The following is a 20,336-nucleotide window of genomic DNA, read 5'->3' on the forward strand; positions in this document are numbered from 1 at the left end:
TTTGTGGAAAAAATAAATCATAAATGAAATTTTTTTTGAACATTTTTGTCACCATGTTGGCATCAGTTTTCTGATTAATAAGCATTTGACACAATGGAGAAATACAGATACTCAGTTTGTTATAAAAATCAACAGGTATGTTAAATTTGCGTTTAAAAAAGGGGGGAAACTACGATTAGCCTAATTGGATGTATCAATTTCTGGCACATTCAAGAAGTAACTTTCACTGACTCTAAATAATCTGGAAATTACCTGTAAAACTCGTCGTTCACATCTGTTGTGCCAAAGCGTGACTTATTTAATTTTGAAGGTTGTCTAAGTTATACTTAATATTATATTTGAAAGCCATAAAGTATCATCTTTTCTTTTAGAGAAGTGATTTACATACTGCTGCGTCACCATTTCCTGTGCAGTCCACTGTTTTTTTCATGCAGTTATACTGAGGAGACTATTTTTCCGCAGAAAAAGAAATCAGCTTTCAGGCTGCACAGACAGAAAAGCGACAGAGCCTCTGTTCAAGAATGGATCACTGACCAAACACTTCAACTACATAAAAAAGGCAGGTAGGCTTTAGTTTCATCTCACTACATGATTTAAATGTTGAAATCTAACGACATGTAACTTTTTTGAGTAACTTACTGTATTTTCTGGCATCTGTGACAGATATGTTGATAAGAGAAGAAAATGTCTCCATATTCTACAGTCTACTGTGTTGTTAAAATATTTAACATGGCAAAGGTTAAAGTCATTAATAGACACTGGGTTTGATCGATGTTGGTAAACTGTCAAATCCTCTCTACTTTAGGGGGGAAAAGTTATCTTTCCAAGCTTTTGTGCTGCATTTGCATGATTCAGCCTACAGGGGGCGCCTCAGCCTTTGGATTTGCTCTGTTCAAATAATCAATGTCTTTTGAACCCTCCAAACATTTCTCATCAATCACCTTTACTTACTCTATTTCCTGGCAAATCCCAACAAGTTTTTGTTCAGTTTTCTTTGGACAATTCATCAACCTGCTCGTACATGCACGCTCATACACAAGCTGTATGAAACATCACACACCACTATTCAAGGTTTCTGAGCCTGTGATGTTGTGGCTGCTGTGTGGAAACAAAAAGAAAAATGTCATGAGATAAAGGAATGTCCTTGTGCTAAACTTTGCTTGAATAATTGCCGCTGTGCTGTTGAGGCTGCAGTTATTCAAAGCATAAAGCATTTTGGTGGCAGTAACACAATGTTACTTCTTTTAACATTTTATTATTCATTTGTTAATCAAAGAATGAATTGATTAGCTGCAGATTATTGTTTGTCCGAAGTAATCGATTCATCATCCCAGTACTTTTCTTTCATTATTGATTGTGCTGTTTGATGATGTGTGACAATGACAAAAACATGACAAAAAACATCCTCACCCCTGACACTGCCAACACAATAAGGGAGTCATGATGTTGATACCAGTTTTCAGCAGCAAAATGGAGTCTGCATGCAAAAAAATAAGAGTCCAAACAGGTTTGAAATGTGCCTGAGGCTGCAAACTCTTGAATATATGAATAATCAAACAGCTCACATTCCTGAACAACAACAGAATAGCAAAAGTAGCACAGTAGGAGTGTTGTGCAGTCAAATATTAAAAAAAAAAAAGTTTGAGGAGCTAGTCACACTCTTTTTATTTCACTTTTTCTACAGAAGACACTTGCAGCTTAATTTCATTTGCAGCTCATATCTCTACCAGACAAGTTGTGTCTTCTCAACCTGACTCCACTTAATTCTGAAGTTTAAGAGTCGCCTCAGGTCGTTTCCCGAAACCAGATACAGTGTTTATTGCCCCGAACTTATTTTTATGACAAAATGGAGCAGATAACTATGCAGTGTCTTCGGCCTGTTGCTGTTCTCCTCTCAGATGTGTTCAATATTTCCATACTTTTCTCCACTCCTTGCTGTCTGGAACATGCAGAGGCTGAAAGAGAAAGGATTAGGGGTGCATTTTTGGAGTGTAGGTGGCAAAAGCCCCATAGCTTCGTGGAATAATCCCACTTGAATGTCTGAGTGTTTTGGATTTACGGTGGATCCTAAACAAACACACATAAGATTCAGTGATTTTATCTCTGATAATAAATGTTCACTCTTTTGCGACTGTGGTTTGAGCCGGTGTCTAATCATGAGAAGCCGAGCATAATGCTAAGTCCTGTCACAGCTGTAAGGATATCATGTATTAATGCAAGTGTATACATGGAGCAGATGCATGTTGTGGTTTGATTTGAACTTCGTTTAATTCTCCTGTGTCATGCAAGAAAAAGGAAGTGGCTTCTCATGAGAAATCCAGATGGCTCAGCGATCACTGGTACAATGAATTCCACAAGTTGAAGCTTACTTTCAGGTAAAACATCCCACAAAAAGCTGTGAGTGTCTCCCTCTTTTGTGTTCAGACAGTGAGGATTCGCAGGAAGGACAATCTTTACGAGGGCCTTGAAAGGTTTTGACTGAGACCGAGAAAAGCTGCACAGTGGCAGAGCTGTAGGCTTCCTGCTGACTTGATGCTACGAACTGTGATGACGGATGTGTGGGTTTTGTGACTTCCTCTGTTCCCAAGTCTGGGGGATGATAAGACACCCCAAGAGACTGAATGGAGCAGGTTTTATGGATGGGTAGGGCTTCAAACCTTTGGTGTGTGGATGTTGCATGTAGCAGCATTGACAGTTCACCATAAATGGCAACACGATGCACGTTCATCAGTGTGAGGTTTTTAATATATAGTGAACAGACGCTCTTGACAACAACTCTTGACCCTGGAAACCGCCAACAAAACACCCTCTACTCGAGGTCCACTTACGTGCTTGTTCTGGAGCTTTTTAATGTATCATACAGTCTTCATCGGCAGTTTAAATTTGCTCATTTGTCATGGAGCTTTCATTTACTTCCAGTTGATAAGCAAATAAAACAGCAATTGTTCAAATTGCGTGAAAAGGCTCAACTGTACTGATAAATCAGATTAAAAAGAGGCAGAAAATCCCTTAAATGATGATGACCCCTGTAAATGAGATTATGATGCATGTCGTAGCAGCATAACTGAAAACAAAATTAAGTCTTCATATAAATATGCTTGTTTACTTATACTGAACAGATACTGACCAGCGGATTATTGAGAAGCATGCAGTACAAGTACAAGTTGGACATACTTGTGGCTTCCTCATCTCGCTGTTGTAATCTTTAATCTTTGTGGAAATGCATTTATATGAACTGGACAACATCAGCTGACACTACACAGATGTGTTTTATTTGTCAGAGCTACAGTGAGAGTTAAGAGGTTTCATTTGGTTGGAGTTAACTCAATCCAAGGGGGGATATTTCATTTTGGGTGAATATTGACATTTTTGTGGTCACCTTCAGTTTTGGTCTTGGTTCAGCCCCAACACAGCAACATTTTATGACAAAAAGCCCAAATACATGCAGTAGAATACAATTAGAGCAAAGTACTGCTGGGATGTAACTATGTGCTCCACAGTTTTACATGAGTATTTGTACTTTATTTGAGTATCACAACTATATATCATTTAATAGTTCTACTTCACTATATTTCAGAGAATTGATTAGAGCACTTCTTCATCTGACAGCTGTAGGTTTTACTTTGCAGATGAAAAATATACAGTAAGTTTACAAAAACATTTGATCAGTTAAAATGTTATATAACAAAATGTTAGATATTAAAATACACTTCTACACAGCTGCATATTTAAAATGTTGTTTAATTGTTAATGCACCAGGGGTAATAATTCAATAACATAATATTTATAGTAATAACAGCAGTGATTCTTTTCCATTATGAGTACTTTTAACTTTTAAGACTTAACATATGTTTTGCTGGTAATATTTATCTAATTATACTGCACAACAGTAGTTCCAGTTATTCTCAATTCATTAAGATATATTATATTGTTCTGTGCAATAATATAACACTAGCCGGGGGCCATTCTATTGCATGAGTACTTTTAGTTTTGATATTTAAAGTACATTTTTCTAATTATGTATTGTTACATATAGTTACACACTTTACAATTTATAAGGGAGTATTCTTAAACTGCTGTATTGCTAAATCTACTAAAGTAAAGGATAGAAATACTACTTTCTATTTTCATACCTTCTATTTTTAATAATATTATAACTGATGAGCCATTTTTTTGAAATTTGTAGTTTAGCTTGGCAGTTTAACTAAGTACATTTACTCAAGTACTGTACTTAAGTACAGTTTTAAGGTACTTGTACTTTAGGTCACTTAATACTTTTCAGCTGAAGATGTTGCAAACCTTTTCTCATCTTACAAACTGCCCAGCAGTATGTAGAGTAGCTCAAATCTGTTTCAACTGCCCGTATAATATAATACACTGTACTGTACAGTGATATAACACTGATAAGGACCATGATTCTGCAAAATGTGTATGTTTACTTTTAATACTTTAAGTACATTTAGCATAGGATGAATACTTCTTTCTACACATATTCTCTACATTACTGATGTACACAGTACACACAGTTTTTAACAATTAAATCTATAAATATTTGTATAAAATGATCAAACAATTTGTATGTAAAATATGAATCTGTTACCATTAACTATGACTCATCACTGATCAATGTACTGCAGTAAACAGTACAGTATTTACCTCTGAAATGTATACAGCACAAGTAAATGGCACAAAACTGTAGTTCATAGAGAGAGAGATACTTATATACTGATCCTGAGGGACATTTAGGCATCCAAAACGGCCAAGAATAAAATAAAAACACAGCAGTGAAGTGATAATCTGGCCATCATAAAAGAGCTATCACTATGATAGAGTCTGTGCCAATGGAGGATGGTTAACAGCGCAATAATAATAATTATTACTGTAAATAATATCAAATACAAATTGGAGATGAATATATGAACAAATACAAAGTGTGTGTAAGGCTCCCATAGCCGTACTGGCTATGAGAGCCTTACACACCAATGTTAGACATATAATCATGTCACTGGCACTGGATTAAAAGTGATTTCAGTGCTCTCCTTGGTAACAAACCTTCATCTTCTGACAAATGAAAGAAATCTTTGTGTGTGTGGATGAAATGTATGCAGACAATGTCCCATAGCTGCCCCCATCCATTCAACTGGTGCATATTCATCCACACTCCTCAAACCCGGCGTGACAATAAACAAGAGGGGAGAGAGTGTGAATGCCTGGCTGAGGAGGAGGGCATGGGGCCAAATCTGGAGAAAAGCGGGGGGCAAACAACCCGTCTCCAAGGCAACAAGTCCTGCCTCCCACTCTGCGAGCGGCTGTGAGAGGGGAGGCAGGAGGGTTTTTTTTTTCTCTCTCTTTTTTTGTCGGTTTTGGTTGGAAAGACATGAGTCGGAGTTTATTGAGGAGGGCAGGTATCAGACCAAACCGGCCAAAGTTTCTCGCCGCATAGACGAACTGGATTTGTGTGCGTCGCAAAGGGATTACAATCAGAAAATGTCAGCAGCCATGGATGAGAGGAGAAACCTGGAGGTAAAAAAAAAGAAGAAGACGCGAGTTAGTTAGTTACTGGACACGACTTTTAAGCAGGAAGATTGAATGTTTAGATATCGTTACAAACTACTGAAAATATCTATTAAGGTTGTGTAAAAAAAAGTTTGTAGTGTAGTGTAAATCTTCGTGTGACCATATTTGGTCATAGACATGTTAAGCCATGAAGTGCAGCAAGCTGGCTAAAACACTAGTTGTTGTTTTTTTAGTTGACCCTTTGAATGCAGGAAAATGTCCCATCAGCGGTGAGGCTGTGCATTGTAATTAACCTGGACCAAGTGATCTGAACTAAGCTAAAAAGACATAACGTTAAAGCAGCAGATAACAGCAGGACTCACACCACTCTCAACTGTCCTTTTCCTGTTGTAGGTTGGACTTTAGGATGGCAAGTTCTTTTGTCCTGGGAGATAAAACCCACATGAATGTTTGACTTTACATTTTATCTGATAGGATATTGGTCATACTTTCTACAGATTTTATGCAAGATGGCACTCATGCAGCTGTCTCAGTAAGTGCTGAATGTATGTGCCATGTACAGCACATCAACAGTGCACACTCACTGTAGTGTACAGTTATGTACTTACATATTACTGATATGTATTGTGTGTACATTAGGGCTGCAATTAATGATTATATTCATTATCCATTATTCTGTTGTTTATTTTCTCAATGAGTCACCTGGTCTGGAAGATGTCAGAACATGGTTAATATTGTCAATCATTATTTCCCAAAGCTCAAGGTGTAACCTCAAATGTCTTCAAAGATATTGAATTTACTATCATAAAAGACTAAAACAGACCAAACATATTCACATTCGAGAAGTTTGAACCACAGAAGTTTGACATTTTGTCTTGAAAAATGACTCAAAACAATGAATTATCAAAATAATTGGTAATTTATTTCAACTTATTGATTAGTTGCCTAATCGTTGCAGCTCCACTATATGGTTAATGTACTTACATAAGTATAGCACTGTTGTACTGTGTGTACATTAGGGCTGCAACTAATTCATTTCATTATTTAGTTGGCTCATCTGTTGATAATCTTCTTAATCAATTGATTCATGGTTTGTCCTAGGAAACAGTGAAAAATGCCCATCTCAGTTTCCTGGAGCCTGAGATGATCTGTTTCAATTATTACAATGATTCATCTATGAATCGACTGAACACATGATTTATTTTGATAATTGATTAATTGTTTTAAGTCTTTTTTTTAACGTCTCAGCTTCTTAAATGTAATTATTTCGTGGTGTCTTTAGTTTGTTTAGTCGTCTAAGACACTAAACTGAATATCTTTGTTTGTGTTTTGGTGTTGGTCTGGACAAAACAAGACATTTGAGGTTACATCTTGGTCTTTGGGAAACAGTGATTGGCGCTTTCACCATTTTCTGACACTTCATAGATCAATCAACTAAAATAATTGACAAATGAATCAATTATGAAAATATTTGTTAGTTGCAGCCCCATTCAAATGTCTTGTATTGTCAGACCAACAGTCCAACACCCCAAAGATATTCAGTTTAAAATGGTATAAAACAGTGTTAAAGTTAGAAGATTTTGATCAAATTTGGTTAAAAACCAAGCAACAAGTGATGGATGAACAAAATGATTCCCTAGTGAAAGATTAGCATTTTTTTAAACATCTATTTTTCCATTAACTCCTACACTAAGAAAACAGTTCACGTGACTCGTAGTTTTCTACCACTATGTGTATTTTAACGCAACAAGTAGTTTACAGACATGGGACCACATCTGCAGTTAAAGAAAGGCTGGTTTCTGCCTTTCACCACTGTTTACATATTATTTTTCTTGACAAAATGATACATAAATGACTCAATTTGTATAGGATTACTCTACACACAATGCAAACCTAACAAAACCAAGCTGTTAGAATGCTTCGACTAATTTTATTTAGCTCTCTTTATTTCCCAAAAGACTTTCTATTGTGCAGATCAAACAATGACCTCACTGGACAGGACTGTCAACATGAAGCTATTGAGGAGGTTCTGCTCTGTCCCCCTTTCAGTGCAGCAGCAGTGAGCCTGGCCTATCACCACACACTTTCAAAGGGACCGTTGTTCATGAACATCACAATAACACCTCTCTTTCCTCTTTTTTCGTAGTACATCAAGCTTAAAACAACTAAAAACAACGACTCTTTAGGACATTTTAGATGTAAATAGACAGTTTTGACTTCCTGTGTTCGTACTTTGGTAAAAAAGTACTTTTTCATGCAAACAGCAACAAGGTCTGTGCATTTTTAGAAACCACCGTGTTTATAAAAAGACATTGCTGATGACTTTTTCATATGTACAGTGCTACTGTGTGTGCTGAGTTGGGGCTACAGCCAACAGCTCTAAATAGAGACACTTCAGGAAAGCAAAGTTTTATTGTGTTTTTGAGTCTCCGTCTTTAACAGAAAAATTAGCACCTTGTCAGCAGCTGATTCATACTTGACTTTACACAGTGGTGGATGTAAAATCATCAAACGTAATAGCCAGAGGTTAGAAAGATATTTTATTCTTTCCATCCATTGTTGCCTCATCATGTAACAAAATGTAAGAACAAGGTAACAACTAGTCAGTGATGTTTGAAGTACTTCCCGTTGTTCCCTCAGTAGAGGCAGGGTGACAATTGGAGCAGCTTTCATGGAAGAAAGCACATTTAAGAGGGAGGCTAATCTTTTTTTTTTACCTGTTAAAGCTGCAGTGGGAACTTTTACATATAAATGAAAGACCATTACATTCAAGCCCTAGCCTAACAAATTCACACAATGCTGATTAAGCCTATCACTTCTAGATACATCTCTTTGTATTTCACAGTATACCAGAGTTTTTCATCAAGTGTCGGGTTCGACATTCCTGCACTAGCAGGATGAATGCTTACTGCTATGCTCTATGGGCAGACTTCTGCTGGCCGAGACGTCTAACTTCCTGTTAGCTTTCTTCTAACTTGAATGGGGATAAAACGGTCCAATCAATCTACTAGACTTTTTAAGTGTTATTGTAATTAGTGCATCAAATTCGGATACTAAAATGAGTCATTTGGAGGGCGTTGTGTGACGTTCAAAACCATTTATCCACCATTTTACTGCCACAACAGTCGTGACGGAGTAGGCTAAAGCAGAGTCTATGACGTAAGCATGTGTCGACAGTGTTCTTGTAATTACTCTAACTGCCAGAAGGGGAAACAAAAGTCTCGCACTCCATCTTTAAGTCTTGGAAAACGTTATTTGTGTAGCTGAACTTAGGTGCTGCAGGTATTTGTGTAGAATATGATCTGCAGTTCTGGCAGTTTCAGGAATAACTTTTGGTGTTTTTGGTGGTAGCAATAGTTTCATAGTTTCACAGATTTTCAGATGGCACATAACCTTTTAGACCTAGAGTCAGGGGCTTAGTGGTTTACAGCCATGCTAGAGGACGGCAAGGGATGGCAGTGTTGGTCTGTTGGTCGGTCCGTTTTTTAGACTCTCATCTACAGTCTTGTTTGTCTTCATTTATACTGAGATGTTTTTGGGAAATCTTCGTTGTTCATCAGTATTTTATACTTCACACTCATACAAACAAACACATGCCTTGGAGTTGCTGAGTACAAGAGTCTGATGATACTTTTGGCTGTGGAGCAGCTCTGAAGGAGCAGTTTTGTTCATCATTTTGCCAAAGGGAGTTCAGATTTGATCTGTCTGTATAATTTCCATTTGGCTGATCTCTCAGTCAGGACCATGAATTTTAACCAGGGTCGAGGTCACAAGACCATCTCTTCCTGCTTTACCCCCGAGCTCTAATAAAGTTATTAATCACTGAGAGAATTCCTCCTTTGATATAAAGAATTTTTTTCTTCCATGCTTCATTGACTGGCATGAAGCAACCAAGCTGACGTGCATGTAAATACTCATTCAGTCATCTTTGTAAACTACCAGTGACTGTAGTCGTAGGCTGTGGCTGTGTTGTACAATGTTTCAGCTTTTGTTTCACAATCACATGGCTCAAGATCACACATGAATCACAGAAATGAAGATAGTAGGTACACTTTTAAACGCATTTAGGTGAGCAGGTAGAGTATAAAATAGTAGAGATTTGTTATAACCTCCATATTACATACAAGGATTAAGAGAGAGTGAGTCACTATCCCAGAGGTAATGACGTGCTGGAAGAAAGCTTCTGCAACCATGTCTGTGTTGAAACAAATGGAGCAAAGTTCAACTCAAGTTCATCTTGAACATATTCCTTGCTTGTGAGTTTACAACATTGAACTCTAATACACATACACTGTTTTGTTTATTTATGTCTCCTTTTCCCGTCACAGACATGTTTGACTCTGCTGTGAGAACACTAGAGGATGTATTTTAGCTTGTTTAAGCCTGTTGTTCCCCAGTTGCTACCTACATTCATTCTTTTATTATCCCTGATTTACAGCCTCAGACTTTGCTTTGATACTTGCTGCCATGGAAACTATAGTTTTAAAAAGCCAGTTAGCTTAGTGCAGGTGGCACCTCTTTAATGGCATTTCTTTATGTTTGCTGAATAGTAAATATATAACATTATAACCAATTAATAATCTGATTATACACTGTACATTTAGTGGTGTGATAAGTTGGATGTGCGTGATGTGCAGAGCTATTCTTCATATCGTGTCACCATGACATGATGTCACCATGTGAACACGCCAGGCTTACTCATTGTCTGTGATTGCTAACACTTTCATGAGGTTGATGTTTATGATGCTTTCAGCGGTTTAACACTTGTCAGAACCTGTTGATATTCAGAATAAATGGCACACGTCGTTTCTCAAGGCTCTCGCTTCTTAAGCCTCTTTATAAAGTGGACAGCTGTAATAAAGTGCTTACTTTGTGTAGGAACATATTCGATTAATATAAAGGACAGATGCAATTTCTTTGACTGACTTTGTCATGATACACATGATGGTTTTCCTTATGAGATCACTTCCAGTTATCTTTATTCATTCAGTGACCTCGTATGTCGCAAGCACTAATGTAATGAGTGATGGGAAACAGAGGACATTTTGTATTGAGAGAGGCTGAGCAAAATACTGATGCAAACAGATTTTTGAATAAATCTCCTCTTGTATTGTCGTTATTGGCATAAAAGTTGTTGATAGAAAAACATCGATCTGAATTTTCTTTTGCTAACTTTTTGAAATTTTGTTCAGCATTTGCTAATTTAGATGGAAATATGACATTATAGATTCTAACCTGCTTGATTGGTAAAAACTGAAACATGTTCTTATTGAAGAAACAATGCAGGCGATGACAGCTAATTTATGTTGGGTTAGTCAAACTTTGACTTAAAAGACAGTGGTAAACAAGAATACACCTTTACCTCCTTTATTTCCGGGCAAAAGTCAAAGACTGTGTGTCAGAGGTCAGCTCTGTGACAAAAAATCTACCCCCCCCCCCCCCCCCCCCCCCCACAGCCCCCCAACCTCTGCTGCAGCTCAGATGGATATAAGCCTGTTTTCCACATGCCTGCCTCTGCAGCTGTGCATACTCATATCTAGGTTACACAGAAGGGTTTTCCCTCTTTTCCACAAAGAGCAACACGCCATGATTACTCAGAAAAAAAGAAAGAAGCTGAAACGGCTAAAAAAGGAGATAAAAAAAGATTCCAAGAATTGGTTCCACCTGGCTAACTGAGCTATATAATGGCAGCATGGCAAAGTATGTGGTAGAGTATTTTGGTAATTATGTAGGTATGGCTGTGTGCAACTGCCAGTAGCATCAACCTTGGCGGTTTTCTTTTACATAGAGACACATAGAGGCTGTCAGAGCCTTAAACTTGCCTTCAGAGAAAGATTATGAATGGAATACATATATTTTCAATATAATACATCAGTCTTTATGTTTCAGCACAAAGGTTTGGCTCTCCCACCATACACAGTTCATAAGTGTGTTGTAAATGCTTTAATGTGAATTCAGATGATGCAACTCAACCACCTAAGGTCTCTTTTTTGTTCTTAGAGGACAAAACTGGTCTGTCTGCTGATTTTGCAACAATGGCATGGATCAGTGTGTGGGCTCATACACCCACGTCTGCCAGTGAGTTGTGACGTCTGGGAAGAGTTGAGAATTTGCAGAGATTTTCACTCTTCCTTTCCACATAGCCTCTTGGCTGCATGTAAGTTCTGTGGTGGTTTTTAAAAACCTTGAAGACAGGTTGCTGATCAGCAGAAACGGAGGACCGGGTCAGCCAGAAAAGCTGAGTAGCAGCAGACTGGAGAGAATTACAGCATTAGCCACTGTTTATGGGAACTGTTGTGTCTCCTCCTGCGTCCTTAAGGATAAATGAAGATCTCATAGGAAACCCAGTCGCAGGAGGTTAATCAAAGTTTGTCCACCATGATGTCACCTCAACGAGTGAACATCAAGTGCCAGGTGCCTCAACTGTGCGTAACTGTGTGTCGACTTTGTTGAATGAGAAAGAAGCTCTTCTTGGCATCAGATCCAGGTGTCTCAGCTCCGTCTCTTGTGTTTTCTTTCACCCTTTGAAAACATTCTTTAATACTCTGAATGCAGCGGCGGTCTGATGGATAGGGCAAATATTAGTACATTCCTGCATGAAGTGAGGAGAACTGTGTATCAGATGATCTGTCAAATGTGACAGGGCCAAGGACGTGTGGGCGCTCTTTTGAAAGATATTTAACCTAATTAAGTCTCTCTCTTCCACACACACACACACACACACACACACACACACACACACACACACACACACACACACACACACACACACACACACACACACACACACACACACACACAGAGCTGATAAAAGACTTACATTTTAACCACCATCTCCCTCTCAAGGACGTATTGAACACAAAGGGCTCTTTTATACCAGTCCCAATAGTCTAATGGACACAGTGTTTCAATTCCATTTCATGAATACAGTCTTGTTTTGCTAAGGAAAATATGCATCACTGATATGCCTCTCACGTAATCAATTAGTCCTTCTTGACTTGAACATAGCAAAACCAGGAAAATCCCAGAAATGGCCAAGCTAGGTCATTAAGATGATGGTGTCGAATTTCTCAAAGGGACAGTTTGGCTTTTGGGATTTATTCTCATGTTGTGGCCAAACACAAGCCAACTCATGGATGAGTCTTTACCTCCCTCTGTGTTGAGTTTGACGTAATGGGAATTACTGAAGGAAATGTAAAAGTATCTCTTTACAAAAAAAGGGAAGAAGAACTTTTACTGTAACTTCTCTGAAACTGGATGTCTTGTTTTATTAGCTATAAATTGTATATGATATTTTTTGGTTATTGTTAGTTGTGGTCACTAATTCATTCATGATAATGTGATAGTCTGCTGTCAGACAGAAGTGTTTATGTTACTGAAGAGCAGATGTGCCAATCTGGGGGCCAATGTGGTGAAAAGGTTGCTTCTCTGGAACATTGATACACATGGGTGATGGTTTATCCTGACGTCATGATGCACAGCTTACATAGAAAAAAGACTATGTGACATCCTTTAGACTTGCTTGTGTTTGTTACCTGATCTGTTTGGTTAGTTACATTAAATTCAAAACTTCAAAAAAGCATACTTCACTTCACTGTCTTTGTCTGTATATTGTATATTTTAAACAACCATAACAGAATATGCTTTTAAGTGGCTTGCAACTTAATTTTCATCCTTGGCGATATTGTTAATTCCACTAACTCATGTCTTGAATAACACAACAGCCAAAGTGTTCCCATATATATACATTAAAGGGGACTTATCATACTGTTTGTGATTCCTAATTTTTTGGTTTGTTTGTTTGTTTTTTTATTGTTATGATGTCCAAAAATTTGAAATCAGAACAGAGTGGGCTCAAAGGGCAGCCTTAAAGAGACATTAGATAAAACTGCCTGTTTCAGACAGAGGCTGAACTGAGGGGCTGAGCTGCATGGAGAGTATATATTAAATGAGGAGGTTTTTTAACTGTAAATTATGCAAGGATTTATAACAGTTGATTCCCAGAATATAAACATGAACCTGAAAATGTGCACAAGACATCGTCTTTAATGTCCTTTTGTTTGTCATCAGGACCCAGTTGTGATTTGAAGAATGCCTCAAATCAGCATGAAGCTGTTGACTTTTCACAGTTGACCATTAACTTGCCTTCGGCTCTGACATCTCAAGAGAAAATTTGTCTTCAATCTGGTTGAATGCACTTTAAAGGTACTCTTGAGCTTTCTTAGAAGTGGTTGTTTACAGACTGTGTAGGGAGATGGTATCAGACCTCAGGAAGTCAGTTGGCTAACGCCTTGGTGTTTACACTGCAGAGTCCGTCTTGGGCCTCTGTGGCCTATTTCTGTGATTGTAGCTTTCTTTGTCAAAAAAAAGAAAATGTTTAATTCCTACAAATGAACATAACAAAGGTGTGAAGAGCGAACATAAAATGTTAGCAATTTTATTTTCTTTGCTGATTGCAGTTTTTCCTCTAATCGATTTGCTTTCATTAAACAACCAGTGCTTGTGACACAGAGAATATTAAGTCTCACTACCCAAAACGTACAATATTTTTTCAGCAGGTATTAATCAGAGGTAATGTTTCACAGCTGTCACTGTGTCTGAATGTTATAGGTTGAAATATTCCACCCACGTAACATTCATTTGGTCTAATTTAGAGCAATGTTGTATTTCTCAAGCTCCACATATTATTTCTCAATTTCCCTTTTTATGTTATATGTCCAGAATGGTTTGTTTTGCTTAATCTTGCAATCATGGATACATTATTTAGCTACTTTTTGTTTATTTTTCTATACAAAAGTGTGTCTTCACTGAACAGTCATTGATAGTCTTTGCCCCAAATATGGCTCTGGCTCTCTGATTTATGAAAATAATGGATCAGATTTTGCTCGATAGGAAACTCTCTCTCACCTGCAAACTTGTCAAACTTTAGTTAATGTATTTTAGAGTACTTTTATGTTTAAAATGTCTCTGTGTCACAGAAACTATAGGATCTTAGTGATCCTGCCCTATTTTTTTTTGAGTGTAATGTTTTTCATGTTTTACTCTTGCAATCTAAAACACAGAATGACAACAGGAGAGGAGATTTGTGAGCAGGACAGGACAACACCATTCTCTGTGTTTGATGAAAATAATGATGCATGGCCCGTCCTCTTAGCATAGGCCACAGTTACAGGAAATAGCTGACAGCAGGAATGCTCCCTCGCTCTCCTCATCTGTCTCTATAGGACTCAGCTGCACTACTGGTTGGCTGGCTACTTCATACAACAACTTCCTGTAAACAAGTCATGCTGCCAAGCACCCTCCCATCCTCCACCTCTGATCTCTATGGATCTCCATTTGACCTCCTTATGCACCAGAACAATCGCTTTGAGCTTTCTTGAAAGGGTCAATGCTGCATTTAAAAAGTGATTTTCAGGGGCAGTGGCCTCCAGTTTGAGGGGAGGATTTAACTGAGTGCTAATGGGTCTAATTTGAGATAAAGTCCAGAAAGTGTTTATTTTAAGGAACTGGTCTTCAGTGGGTGTTTTTTGTTTGTTTGTTTGTTTGTTTGTTTGTTTGTTAGGACTTTTCATTGTGTTGAATGATGATGTTACATTACTGTAAATGAAATTCATAAGTATTAACAACATGTCTCTGTGTGAGCATGCTTTTAGGAATACCCAACAGTGACCTGAATGCTTTTAGCATTACCTATAGCCATTCACCTCCATTGAAAAGTCTGTTCAGCTGTGTTGTGTTCAGTCAGAGACAGAAATCTCAGACAGGGATAATTTGAAATCTTGGCACATAAAACCAAACCTACATACACGGTCACCCATAAAGTTGGAATCAAATATTTTTTACTTCTTCTCATGAAATGATTGTGACAATGTGATTTATTCTTGATAGATAAAAGTGTATATACTCTCAAAATTGTATTGATCAATCTCATTGCACCTGGTCAAAGGTGATTACTGATGTGTATGAATAGAAAATAAAAAGAGGAATGTGTCTGAATCTCTGAAAACAAAATTATTCCAACTTTATGGGCGACCGTGTATCTGCACAGTTAAGTATTGAGCCACTGTAGACCAGTAAATGTCTGCCAGGCTGATATATTGGCCGAAATTGGATTATTGTACATTAGTATCTGTGTACATGTCAGCTAATAAGCAACAATAAATTGCAGAGCAGAAATGCCAAAGATATGATTGTGGTCATTTAGAAACAGTGTCTCTATTATGTTGTTTGTTCACCAGAGAACACTGACAAGGTTATTTTTAAACACATGTAAGAAATGACCAAGTTATTAAATATTTCTAACTCTCAGTTTATCGTTTTCTGTGGCAGTGACATCATTTTGTGTTGTTTGATATTTGATGTTCTAGGTGGAGGAATAGCTGAGTTTCTCTGGCACAATATTTTCAAGGGCTGCAATTCACAGTTGCTTTCATAATCAATACAGATTTTTTGGTAATGAATCAATTCATCGTTTGGTCTACAGTTGGTTTAAACCCCAAAACATATTCAGTTCATTATTACAGATGACCATCTGCAATATTTCCATTGTAGATTCAACATGACAGGTGCAGTGAAGTGGGGAAATCTGTAGCACTTCTTTCATAGCTTACCTAATGAAATGGTGTCAAGTGCAATGACTGTTACTCTCCTCTTATGGTTGGAAAAAGGTTGAATTTAGGGTTCGAGTTCAAGATAACCGACTACGGGGTTATACTAGTAAGGTTTTATTATTATTGAAACCAGTGTTCACTCTTTGATATCATAGTTAAGCTGTCAGATTTACATTGAACCCAGGTGGTGAGCGGAGCTGGGAATTTGGCTCACATGAGTTGTCCTGTTCATACTGATGGCACAAAAATGTTTGTCCTGGGTCCTTTATGAGCACAGAAAGGACCCAGGTCTCCTGTTTTGTTATGAGACACTAGATTAAAGTCCATGTTCATGACAGTATTGCATCTTTTCATTACTTTATTAAGTTTAATCCCAATGCTATTATAATAATAGCATTAATTCCCAGTTTAATTTTCTAATTTTACCCACAAACCCAAACAACCTTAGATGAGTTTTTAGTATCCATTATCAGTTCAGGGTTTTTTTTGTAAAATGTATGGAATGCTGCAGCTTTTCTAATGTTTAACATCCTTGTGTTTGTCCAGCAGGTGAGTGGGCGGCTTGCAGACAAACATGACTGCCAACAAGAGTTCGAAGGCTGCGCCTCGTGCAGGAGAGGTTAAAACTCCCCGGGACATCCCCGACAGGTCAGTAACATCTGGGAAAGGGTGGGCTCATTGGTGTGCTCTTCCTGTAATGCCAAATTGTTATCAAAGTATATATCTGGCTGGATCTTTTTGCTCTTTTAATTTGAAAGAGAAACAAGTGCTCTTTTTTTCCCCTCATGGGAAACTACAGCCAAAGATTGTCAGTCATTATAAGACATCCAAATCTGTTGCAAGTACGATCCTGTATCCTGGACAAGGGCCCCATCCAAATCTTAACTGTGAGTAGTGAGATGAAGCTTGTGTTAGCATGTTGAGAACCGACAGTGTCCTTCTGCGAGAGAAAAACAAACTTTGGGAATGATATGTGATATCTTGACTGTTCAACCTTACAGTCTGTCATCCTGTCCATTTTTATCAAGCCAAAAACTGTCAGTCCAGAGGGAATAGTCAGCTTGGTGAGAAAAGGTTTAATATCATGTCACAAACAGCAGTTATACATAACAATCGTACATCACGGTTGTGAAATGTAGTTTGTTTACATTGTCAACGGTCACACCAGGCTGGCAGGCTGATTTTGAACTAGATGATTGTTATCAGTGGGGCATCTTCTGGTTTTTCTCATACTGTATATCAATTTTACTATTGGACTGGCAGGGTCGCTTATTCCTTCCTTCCTTCCTAATTGTCTGTGCTGGTAAGGCAATGGTGGTTAACACACAGGACAATATTTCTCACACAGCAGCTGTGGCAGCGGGTTTCTGTAACTACTTGCAGTGTAAATTAGACCTACTGGAAGTGGCAAACCACATATATTTGAATCATAATGCTATTATTAGGATATGGATTAAAACATCTGTTGCTTTCATTTGCTGGTAAATGTGCAAACAGAGTTTGGGAAACCTGGCGAATATAAATGTGAGAAAAACTTATCGCAGAAGCACAAAGCTCTCTCACCCTGTTGGCTGCATTCCTCTGACATGATGACTGTTCATTTAACCCTTTTTGATTAATGTATTTGTCTTCGAAATACAGTCTTATTAACAGCTTAGTGACCTCATTGGTTCAAGCTTCCCTAGATTCTTTAAGATTGCTTTCAAATCTCATGACGCACATATACTTTGCCTCTGCACATTTTAACAGAAGGGGAGATACTAGTTGTGTTGGGTAGCGCTGCACAATACAATTCCTTAAAGTATAAAATCTATCTGACACTAGCCTCTTAGCTTGATTACACCTACGCTGAACATTATAGCCTCAAGAGGCACACACATTGCAACATGCACCAACATGGTGGGAAAAGAACAAAAAAAAAGAAAAGAAAAAACATCATCGCCTTGTGATGTGAGTCCACTGTGACAGGATAATTGAAAACTTACACAGTGTCTTACTTGGCAATTTTATGACGTTATAGTTTGCATACATGTCAAAGATCACAGTGAAATACAAACAATAATCCAGAGAGTGATTTACTACCATCTGTGACTAGTGATTTATATAACCAGAAATGCATATTCACTAGATTGAATTACAAACTACTCTGTTTGTATATGTACTGTATATCATGCACATGAGCAGATTTAACCGCAAACTCTCCTGATTAAAATGGGACATACTGTTTGTTAATACATAAACAAATGGCAGTCAAGGCATACAACTACATACTTATCTATGTTGAGCTAAAACAGTAGACATGCTGCTCTTGTAAAAAGTCTGCCCCCTCCATCCTGGTCAGTAACAGGAAGTGGATTGTGGTTGACTTGCCCTGGTTGCCTGAGTGAAAGCCAGAGGCCAGGTTGACACTGGCATTTAGTGCTTTGTATGGTACTTTATTTATGGCCGGCTCAGCTGAAGCTGACTGAACTGGGCTTATTTTTACAAGCATGATGGAGAGACTAGCAGAACTTCCTAGAAAGTCCCCAAGACCCCAACAGACCCAAATTCTGCACATATTTTCTTTTTGTGTCTGAAAATCTTCACTCTGTAGTCTTAACATTTACAGCGTATAGATAACTAAATGAGCTCAAGGTTTTATTGATTTAATTTTTGCAGTTATAGAATCTGTTGCTATGTAAATAGATAAAATGTCAATTGTGTTTATTACAAACTGACATATGAACCAAAACAAGTACACAAAAAACAAATAATGATATGAGATTAGGTCAACCATGTGCATTAAAACTGATACTAGACGTTCGTTAGTGACTGTTTGGTCTGGTTGCTACTAAAACATAGCCATTGATACTTAACTTCAGAGACACTCTTCTCTCTCGCTGGCTTCCTACTTTAGCCACATGACTTGGCAATTTAAGTTAGGAGTTTTTCCGAGGAACCGTTTGGGTTTTAATTTGCCAAAGACAAATTCAAATGACTCCCTACTGAATCACTGCAGCGTCATGTGTTGGACCGCTGATTAATATCAGTATGTTCATTCAGTCTGCTTCCTCATAAAACATGCAGTGTGTTTTACTTGTAGTGATGTAAATAAGAAAGTCTGACAGATTTTAAATGTTCTCTTCAGGCTGTATATTGACATTGATAACTGTGTTTGAGTGAGAATATAATAAGAAGACCTGTTCAGAAAAAAAGTTCAAAGTGAAATTCACACATTTTGACATGTAATAATCAATCAATACCAAATATTAGACTGAAAACAACATTGTAAGAACTATCATATCAAATGTATTCCCTGCTAAGACAAATCCTGTTGATTCAAGATTCTTTTACACTTTTTTATCATTCTGGTTAAGGCTGGTTCACTGGTTCTGAGTTCTCATATTTCTTCAAGTGAAGTAAGATAAGATGCATCCATCATACTACTTGCAGTTTTGCAGGTTCCTAGGTGTTGTAAAAGTCTCTCCGCCCTGGAGCAGGAGGAATGAAACCAGGGAAGGGCAGATAGGTGTGAAGCCAGATATGTCCCAACCTGCATTGTTGGATCACAGTCCACAGTCCTCAGCTTCCTCCTCCCATAACGCTTGTTATTCTAACCATGACTATGACATCAGATCCCCAAATGCTCCACTTTCGCAAGAACTCACCAGCTTCCAAGTCATGAGAAGGTTCCTGAACGACTATGAGTACTAAGGTGTCTGGGATCTACAGGGAAAGTTTGGCCTCTGTGGAAATCTCTAATGAGGCAAGCACAGTGAGAAACTGTGTGTGCGGGTGTTGAACGATGATACAGTCAGCAGTGAGCTGGGGAAAAGCACTTAGTATCACTTAGCAGCAGAAAGCTTTGAGGACCAGAGAGGAGCAGGGAGACTTTTACAGGTAAGACCTCTGTAATAAATCCTGCTTTCTGTGTGAGGTCCACTGTGATTCTCCTCAAAATAGTTTGATTATGTGGAAAAATCCACAGTGGCATTTTAATGTAGTCTGTATTTCCTTTGGCCTTAATTTTGATCTCGTGTTGCCAAAGACAGAATACTTTCCTGTGGTTATTCTAAATAAGTGGCTCAGGTTTTCATTCGATCTTTGATCTTGGAAATTAATTCTGAATTTTCGGCTGAATTTTAAGAGTTTTCTCCCATCTGTTCCACATTGAGATTCTGCTGCAGAAGGGTTGGAGATTGGCAGCTCCTATAACTTGCCTCTTTCAGT

The 20,336-nt window shown here is 37.9% G+C and overlaps 1 protein-coding gene across 3 annotated transcripts in view; it reads left to right on the forward strand.

The window, feature by feature from the left end:
• Positions 1–488: 488 nt before the first annotated feature.
• dennd2b (DENN domain containing 2B) overlaps positions 489–20,336 on the forward strand; it is a 45,659-nt gene continuing 25,811 nt past the window's right edge. Inside the window, exons 1-2 of one of the 3 annotated variants that reach the window (XM_062423153.1) lie at positions 489–559; positions 16,677–16,775. In XM_062423153.1, coding sequence (XP_062279137.1) covers positions 16,702–16,775 — 74 coding nt within the window. In that variant the 5' untranslated portion in view covers positions 489–559; positions 16,677–16,701. Of the gene's footprint in view, positions 560–5,371; positions 5,524–16,673; positions 16,776–20,336 lie in introns of those variants that run through there. The other 2 variants (XM_062423137.1, XM_062423146.1) reach the window with 2 other exon arrangements.

This window comes from Scomber scombrus, chromosome 1 (genome assembly GCF_963691925.1).
Source record: "Scomber scombrus chromosome 1, fScoSco1.1, whole genome shotgun sequence".
NCBI lineage: Eukaryota > Metazoa > Chordata > Actinopteri > Scombriformes > Scombridae > Scomber > Scomber scombrus.